Source organism: Pipistrellus hanaki (genome assembly GCF_964339955.1).
Source record: "Pipistrellus hanaki genome assembly, contig: scaffold_53, whole genome shotgun sequence".
In the NCBI taxonomy this organism is placed as follows: Eukaryota; Metazoa; Chordata; class Mammalia; order Chiroptera; family Vespertilionidae; genus Pipistrellus; species Pipistrellus hanaki.
In genome coordinates, this window is record NW_028182281.1 from 368,191 (window position 1) to 376,834 (window position 8,644).

General features: G+C 63.7%; 1 protein-coding gene across 1 annotated transcript; it reads right to left on the reverse strand.

Moving 5' to 3' along the window:
• Positions 1–2,376: 2,376 nt before the first annotated feature.
• On the reverse strand, positions 2,377–3,920 carry LOC311616074 (insulin). The gene is made up of 2 exons (XM_084907289.1): positions 3,587–3,920; positions 2,377–2,628 (listed from the first exon to the last, which is right to left on the reverse strand). The coding sequence occupies exons 1-2, from the start codon at positions 3,829–3,831 to the stop codon at positions 2,403–2,405; spliced, it is 471 nt and encodes a 156-aa protein (XP_084763415.1). The 5' UTR covers positions 3,832–3,920; the 3' UTR covers positions 2,377–2,402.
• Between the last annotated feature and the right edge of the window lie 4,724 nt (positions 3,921–8,644).

Consider the following 8,644-nt stretch of genomic DNA (forward strand, 5'->3'; position numbering starts at 1 on the left):
GCTGCTGGGCAGTGTAGCACAATGGTTTGAGGCTTGGGGCCAGGACACCAGGCACTGCTGGTCCCCAGGGGCACCCCACGGGGGACCCCTGCCGGAAGGGGCCGCTGGGAAGGCAGGGGTTAAGGCCGAGGGACAGGTGTGACCGGCAGGCTGCCCCCACCCCAGGAACACAGCCCCTTCCCCTTCCCCCCAGCCCCAGGCATGTGGGGAATGTCCCCTCCAAACCCCAGCCCCCATCAATCACCCCTCGTCCCCCTCCAGGAACATCTGGCCTGTGGCCCCCCCAGGACAGCCCCCTCCTCTGCCCCAGGCCGCATGCGGGCCTGTGCCTACGGAGGAAGGGGCGGCAGGGAGCCCTGCTCCCTGCTCCACGGTGACTTGTGAATTGTGGGGTGTGGGGAGCGTTAAGATAAGGCCTGTCTGTGGGTTGGGGTCCCCGAGAGCCCAGAGCAGAGTCCACATCCTGGTGGGGTGGCTGCTCCGGGCAAACGGAGGGACACGGGGCTCCCCGGCCCTGCTGGGGCCTCCACTCTCCTCCGAGCCCTGAACCCTCGGCTTCCCAGGCCGGTGGCGGCCGGCTGGCTGCAGGGGAAGCCGTTAGACCGGGGCCTGGGGGCCTGCAGGCCAGCCGCCCGTGTGGGGCGTCCCCTGTGTCCTGCCCCCGACAGGCGCTCGTCTGGAAAAGCTGGTGCTGGGAGACACACAGGACCCTACAGGTAGGAAGGAAGCCTCCCGGTGCCAGGCTGGGGTCAGGGCGGAGGAGGGCACATGGCCTTCCCTGGTGCTGCCCCAGAACCCTCCCCTTATTTAGTCAACAGTGTGGCCGCAGGGCAGGCGCAGGCCAACCCATGGCTCTAAAAGGGCACTCACCCCAGCCGGGACCCACCCTCCCGACTCCCCGACTCCCCGACTGGCAGCCCCCCAGGCCTGGAGGGCCCCGCCAGCCCCCCCCCCCCCGAGCTGGCTGTGGGGCGGGGGTCACTGGCAGAGCTTGGCTGGCAGGGACCCCGGCCCTCGAGCCGCCCTCCCCAGCCCTGCCCAGCCCGGCAGCACTGACCTCCCCTCTGGATCCACAGGCACAGACGAAAGAGGATCAGACTCGGCCCTCGGACTGCCCTGCGCCCCCCACCAGCTCCGCTCCTGCAGTCCCTCGGCCCTCGAAGTGGCTGGCCTGCCTCCTGCCTCTGGCTCCCAGCTTCCTCCCCCGGTTCTGGCTCCTACCTGGCTCCCCGCCCCCCCCTGCCCAAGCCCAGAGTCTGCAAACCTGGCTCCAGGGCTGAGGGTCCCCGAGCGCCCCCTCCCCCCCTGCGGGGCTCGGACCCCCACTCAGGGTCAGCCCCGACCCCGATCTCCAACCTCCGATGGGAAGCAGGGCCAGATGCCCAGGCTGGAACCAGAACCAAGGGACCGACAGCACCAGGCACCGCCCGCCAATAAACCAACAACCAAAAGCACGTCAGGGTGTCAGGGTGTCAGGGTGTCGGGGTGTCGGGGTGTCCGGGTGTCGGGGTGTCGGGGTGTCGGGTGGGGCAGGGAGGGGGCAGCAGGGCTGCTTGGGGAAGGAGCCCCATGTGGCCCCATTGTCCCCCTCGCCTGTGAGTGAACTAGAGGCGCCCAGGACAGCATGCTCTGGGTGCCTCTGGGCTGCAGGCCCAGGGGAGGGGGGTCACCTGCTGGGTGAACGGGTCCCTGCAGGCTCTGAGGGCAGCCCCGTGGCTTTTGTGTCTGGCTCAAGGACAGAGCCTGCAGCACCCAGGACCCTGGAGCTGGGCAGGTCCTGGTCGGAGACCTTGGCCTCCCCACCCAGCTACCCCCACTCCCTCACAGAGAGCCTGCACCCCAGACAAAGGGCTCCCCCCCCCCCCCCCCCCCGCCACGGTTCTCCACTCCTAGGTTCAGGAGGCTTCTCCCTTTGGGCTGTGCCTCACGTGCCCCTCAGTTCCCAGCGCCTGCCCGAAGGGCTGCTCTGCCACCCCCTCCCTCCCCCCACCACAGGGGAAGGAGCGGGAAGCCCAGGTGGCCAGTGCCCTCTCCTCACACCCCTCTCCCTCCCCTTCCTTCTTCTTTCACTCTCTGCACCTTGACCCCTGCCTTCCCGCTCCCCGCTCCCCGCTCCCCTCTGACCTTCTCCCAGGAGTGCCCTTCGGACCTCGCTGCTGCCCCCCCTGAACCCCCAGGAGGAAGACACGCCTGGAGCGGCTGAACCCCAGGCACGGGCTCTGTGACCGAGCACCCCGGCCTTGCTGAGCCTCATCTCCTTGTAAAAGTGGGGGGCGGGCTAGAGCCGCAGGGGGCTCCCAGCACTGAGGGAACCTGGTCTGGCACGTGGAGAGGGGCCCCTGGGCCCTGCCCGGGGCCGGAGACACTCACCTCGAGGGGCCGGGGCCGGGGGTGGGGGCGGCTCAGTGCTGGGGGGCCGGGCGGGCGAGCCAGGGGCACAGGCCGCAGCAGCCGGCCTGGGGGCTGTGCTCGCGGGCGGCTCTGGGCGGCTTCTGCCGGGGCCTCCGCCGGGGCTGGCGCGCGGGCCGGGCCGGGGGCTGAGCCGGCGGGGCGGCCGCGTCCTGGGGCCGCGGGATGGAGTCCGTCCCCGCCTCCTCCTCCTGCAGCTCGGCCGTGACCCTCCGGCCCCTGGGAACACAGGGAGGGGGTCGCTGTAACCGATGGCCCCCTGTCTCTCCCCGGGCTGCTGGGGGGGGGCTGGGGGGTCCTCAGGCATCGTGTGGGGCTGTGGGGGGTGGTGCCTCTGCTGCTTTGGGGGCAGGGGGAGAGGCCGACAGGGCACCCCGAGCTGGGCTTTCGGAGCCAGGCCCAGGAGGTACCCCACGGGCGGGAGACCCCTGTGGCAGGAAGACCCTCTGGGCTGGGGCTGGGGCTGGGGCTGGGGCTGGGGCTGCACACAGGGCCTGTCTTGGGGATCACAGCACGAAACAGGGGAACCTTCCCCACGCAGCCACCCCGCCGGGAGTGGGGAGGCAGCTGGGGTGGGGAGCGAGCCCCCTCCTCTGTGGACAGGCCAGCGGAGCCCGGAGCCCAGCAGGCACCGGGCAGAGGGAGAGACCTGCCTGCATCAGGACAGCTCGGGCCCCGGAGAGCTGGGCACGCGGGCAGGGGGCAGCCTGGCCCTCAGCCCCTCGGTGGGGTGGTGACCCTCCCAGAGCAGGGCTGGGGGGGGGGGGATCGAGGGGTGCAGGGGATGGAAGATGGGAGCCTGACTTTTTAAAAAATTGTATTAAAAAAAAAACTGCTTCAAAATCTCGGCCTCTGTACTGTGTCCTTTGTCTTCGGTTGGGATTGGGGCGGGGGGTTCGGGGGAGCTCCTGACAGCAAAACCCTGCCCCTCCCCTTTGCCAGCACAGCTGCACCCCACCCCCAGGGCAGCCCCCCAGCCCCGAGCCCAGGCTGCCAGCAGATCCGGGAGGGAAAACGGATTCTCCTCGCCCCAGCACCGGGCTCCAGGCAGCCCCCCCGGCCACCTGTCTTCTCCGTCCCCTCGGCCGGAGCCCCACTCCCGCCAGCCACCCCGAGCCCCCAGACCCCCAGCCTGAGCGGCACCCCAGCCGCTGCCGGAGGGAGGGAGCCCCGGTACCTGTGCTCGAGCGGCTGGGCGCCCCCCGAGGCTCCCGGGCGGTGGACAAAGAGGACCGGGGAGTCGCCGCTGCCCCAGGCTTTCTGCCCCAGCTGCCCAGCCGAGGAGCCGCCCGCCGAGCTGCTCTGAGCAGCTGCCGCCGCCGCCGAGGCAGGGGCTGCTCTGGCCGGGGCGCCCAAAGTGGCCGAGGAGGGGGGCGAGGCCGGGGCCGGGGAGATGGTGAAGGGCAGCGTGAGGGCTCGCATGGCAGCGGGGCCTCGGCAGCGGGCGGGCGGCGGCCACCGCTGAGCAGGCACCTGCCACACACCAGCTGCGTTTATAGCCGGGCCCCTCGTCCTCCCGGCCCCCCCACGCTGCCGTCCCTCCAGCCCCTCCAAATTTGGGTAGCTCTGCACCGAGCAGCGTGGCTGGGGCCTCCGGGGCAGCTGGCCGTGGCTCTGTCCCAAGCCCAGGCACAGGGGACGGGGGGTGGGGGGACGGGGGGCGGGGGTGGGGGGCGGAGGTTGGCCTGGCCCTGACCCCACAGAAGAAGGTTAGTAGGCCTGCGCACAAGCCAGGAACATGCCTGCTAGCCAGCTGGCCTGCCCGAGGGGGGGGGCGGACTTCACATGATTGACACTTGGCAGTCACCCGACACCCTGGAATGCGGAGGGCTTGGCACGGGTAAAATGGGGGTGGGGCCCCTGGGGGAGGCGGCCGATTTGAAAGGGGAGGTCAGCAAAGTGACCCCTCGGTGGTCCCGGACCAGCTGCCGCGCAGAACGGTCCCGTTCTGCCTCCTCCCGGAGCCGGGACACGCGTGTGGTGCTCTCTCCCTTCCCCGGTCACACGGGCCCCGCCCCGCACGCGGCAGGAGTCAGTGCCAGGCCCTTGGGCACTGCCGCCGGTGGCAGCAGCGTGGGGGCAGGGGTGTCCCGCTCCCATGTGGGGACACGGCTGAAACCCCAGGAAGGCGCGGCCCTCAGCGGTCTGACCGGGAGGGGAGAGCATCCCTGACTCGACTGAATCTCCCGACAGGGAAGGAGCCGTCTCCCCAGGCCTGCGGGGAGGCAGGAGCAGGCAGAGGCGCGCCAAGAGGCCCAGGCGTGCACTCCGCACCAGGCCCCGGGCTCCCCCGACGCCCGCCCCTGCGCTCCCCCGACGGGCACAGCCGGCACCAGCGTTAAATTCTCCCTTTTCCTACACAAGCTCCACAGGACGGTCCTTTCTGAGCTGGAGGGACAGGGCGCTCCAGGGGGACCACGGGGTCCCGGGAGGGGGCACGGGGGCAGGCTGCCCTGAGGGAGACTCCCATTGGTTGGATGGCCAAACAGGACACAGAGGGCCAGGTCCACACCCCCCGGGCGGAGGGCGGGCGGGGCTCTGGGCAGGGAGGGGTGAGGGATGCGGGATGCTCAGGGCCCGAGCAGGTTCACGGCACACGGAGAGCGGTCAGCGTGAAGCAGCCGGCGGGATGCCATCGCCGGCTCTGCCGGCCGTGGCTCTGTTCTGGGCTCCGTGGCCTGCAGGCGGCATGGCCTCTGCCCTGTGTCCCCGGCAAGGTGCCAGGTCCCTGCCGGGAGGTGAGGCTGGGACCCCCAGCTGCAGGCGGGGCTGGGGGGGAGAGGGGCGACCAGGCCAGACAAGGACGTGGCGGGGGAGGCCCACGGAAGGAGGCGTCCCAGGGGAGAGCGTGGGCAGCTGTTCAAGCCCACAGGCCGGACCCTGCCCCCTGGGGACCTTCCCACTCCCCGGGGGGGGGTGTCTTGAACCCGAGCTCTGTCATTTCTACCCCCCAAAGGGGTCCCACCATGGCAGGGCCATTTCATTCCACCAGAATCTTGCCACCCAGAGTTTTTAAGCAGGAGGCTGGGAGAGGCGCGGCTGGGAGGGCCCATGGGGGACTCAGCCCTGGTCCCACCGAGGCAGGGCTGAGTCACGGACCCTCCAGACACGCGGGCTCCGGGGGCACAGGGCAGTGAAGGGAACACCAAGGAGCCCTCCTGGTGCAGAGAGAACCGGAGAACCCAGAAATCCCCATCTCCAGTTTCCCCGACTTGGCTCTTTACATGGCCTCGTGCTGACACCTGGTGGTCACTTCTGGAATTACAACGTCACAGCCCAAAGGTATTACACATTCGGGACCCCCTCAGGAGAGGAGCGGGTGGGGGCAAAGCAACCCCATTTCTCCGGACAAAAGGGAGCCCCCGACCCCCGCACGGTCGGGGTACAGGGAGCTCTGCACCTTTGCACTTGGGTTTGAGTCTCTTGTCTGCCTCCATCCTGGCATGGCCCAAGGGAACTCCTTCCCCAGGATCTCTGGCTCCCTGGGATGTTGGGGTACGGGGTGTGGAGGGTCTCCCTGCTCAGGGGGTGCGGAAAGGCGGGTGCCCAAAGCCAAACGTGACCCCAGGACCCTCCTGAAGCTCCCGTCGTGTCCTGAGACTTAGAGGAAGCTGTGTTACGTGTGTGTCAGAATAAAATGAGATGTTACAGGGAGGCAGAATGTTGGGGGACCCCCCGCCCCTCAGACAGGCAGGGACCCGGAGACTGAGGGTGGGCGTGGTCCTCTGCTGGCCGCCGTTTCTACCCGCCCCTAGCTTTCAAATCTGGCCGGAGCCTGACACCTTGTGGCCGCCTGCGGAAGTGCAGCCACAGCCTCCGAAAGCGCCTGGCTTCCCTGGGCATCAATACAAAGATAAGGGCCCTTAGGATAACGGGGCATTTGACCAAACCCAGGGGTCAAGGAGGAGGAGGTACCCCAGAACCCCCCTCCTGAGGCCCCGTGCTGGCAGGTCACGTGGGGCTCAGCCGCCTTCGTGGGGGCAGTGGCAGGCCGGAGGGAGGCTGCCCCGAATTGCACACAGCCCGATGTGAGGCTGCACTGGCCCCTACGGGGTCCCTCCTGGGTCCTGTGGGAACGCACCGGGGGGGGGTCACACCTCCGCAGCGGCCCCTGCTGTCCCGGGGCGCCTGCCTGCGGGGACCCTCCGTCCCCTGAGTCTCCTGCAGGTGAGAGGCCAGCAGGAGGGCTCAGAGCACCCTGGCCAGTTTGGCTCAGCGGGTAGAGCATCGGCCTGCAGACCAAAGGGTCCTGGTTTCTATTCTGATCAAGAGCATGTGCTGGAGTTGTGGGTTCGATCCCCAGCGTGGGGCGTGCAGGAGACAGCTGTTGATAATTCTCCCTCGTTATTGATGTTTCTCTCTCTCCCTCTCCCTTCCTCTCTGAAATCAATTTAATTTAAAAAAAAAAAAAAGAGGCCTCGGAACTTGGGGAGCAGGAGGCCGGCCACGTGGGGTGGGGTCTCTCGATGCCCAGCTCTCTTGCTGGTGAGCTAGGGAGGCTCCGGCACAGGGGCCAAGGTTCTCAAAACTGCCTGGTACTGGCACAAGAACAGACATATAGACCAGTGGAATAGAATAGAGAACCCAGAAATCAACCTGAACCACTATGCTCAATTAATATTTGACAAAGGAAGCATAACATACAATGGAGCCAAGACAGTCTCTTCAATAAATGGTGTTGGGAAAATTGGACAGATACATTAAAAAAAAAAAAAGAAAGAAAGAAACTAGACCACCAACTTACACCACACACAAAAATAAACTCAAAATGGATACAGGACTTAAACATAAGACAGGAAACCATAAAAATACTAGAGGAATCCACAGGCAGCAAAATCTCAGACATAGGCCAAAGCAATTTCTTCACCGATAGATACCGCTTCTAGAGCAATGGAAGCTAAAGAGAAAATAAACAAATGGGACTACACCAGAATAAAAAGCTTCTGCACAGCAAAGGAAACCATCCACAAAACAACAAGAAAGCCCACTGTATGGGAGCGCATATTTGCAGATGTTGCCACTGATAAAGGTTTAATCTCCAACATCTACAGGCAGCTTATACAACTTAATAAAAGGAAAATAAATGATCCAATTAAAAAATGGGCAACAGCCAAAACCATTTTGGCTCAGTGGATAGAGCATCAGCCTGCAGACTGAAAGGGTTCGATGTACCTGGGTTGCAGGCAAATCCCCAGTAGGAGGTGTGCAAGAGGCAGCTGGTTGATGCTTCCCTCTCATCGATGTTTCTAGCTCTCTATCCCTCTCCTTTTCTCTCTGTAGAAAATCAATGAAATATATTTTAAAAAATAAAAAATGGGCAACGAACCTAAATAGAATCTTTTCAAAAGAAGACAGAAGGAAGGCCAAGAGACATATGAAAACATGCTCAAAGTCACTAATCATTCGAGAGATGCAAATCAAAATGACAATGAGGTACCACCTCACACCTGTCAGAATGGCTGCCATCAACAAATCAGCAAACGACAAGTGCTGGAGAGGATGCGGAGAAAAAGGACCCCTCGTGCACTGCTGGTGGGAACGCAGACTGGTGCAGCCACTGTGGAGAACAGTGTGGAGTTTCCTCAAAAAACTGAAAATGGAACTCCCATTCGACCCAGTGATCCCACTCCTAAGAATATATCCTAAAAAACCAGAAACACCAATCAGAAAGGACATAGGCACCTCTATGTTCATAGCAGCACAATTCACCATAGCTAAGATTTGGAAACAGCCTAGGTGCCCGCCAGCAGATGATTGGATCAGAAAACTATGATACATCTACACAATGGAATACTACGCTGCCATAAAAAAAGAAGGAATTCTTACTGTTTGCAGCAGCATGGATGGGCCTGGAGAGCATTATGCTGAGTGAAATAAGCCAGTCAATGAAAGAAAAACACCACATGATCTCACTCATTTGTGAATAATAAAGAACATTATAAACTGACGAACAAAGAGATAGATACAGAGGCAGTAAAGAAAACATCCAACAGACTGTGAAATTACAGCGGGGAGGGTGGGGAGATCTGGGGGAGATAGAGATCAACCGAAGGACTTGTATGCATGCATGTAAGCAGAACCAGTGGACGCAAGACACTGGGGGTGAGGGCATGTACGGAGTGGGGTGGGGGCAATGAGAAGACACGTACACATATAATACCTTAATAAAAAAAATGGGGGGGAAAGAGGCCTCGGAACTTGGGGAGCAGGAGGCGGGCCAGGCGGGGTCTCTCTT

Excerpts from the sequence above, each read along its gene's own strand:
- LOC311616074 (XM_084907289.1), bottom strand. The coding sequence starts at position 3,831 with ATGCGAGCCCTCACGCTGCCCTTCACCATCTCCCCGGCCCCGGCCTCG. Across the intron at positions 2,629-3,586 it reads GCCCAGCCGCTCGAGCACAG|GGGCCGGAGGGTCACGGCCG; the intron begins GTACCGGGGCTC and ends CTGTGTTCCCAG.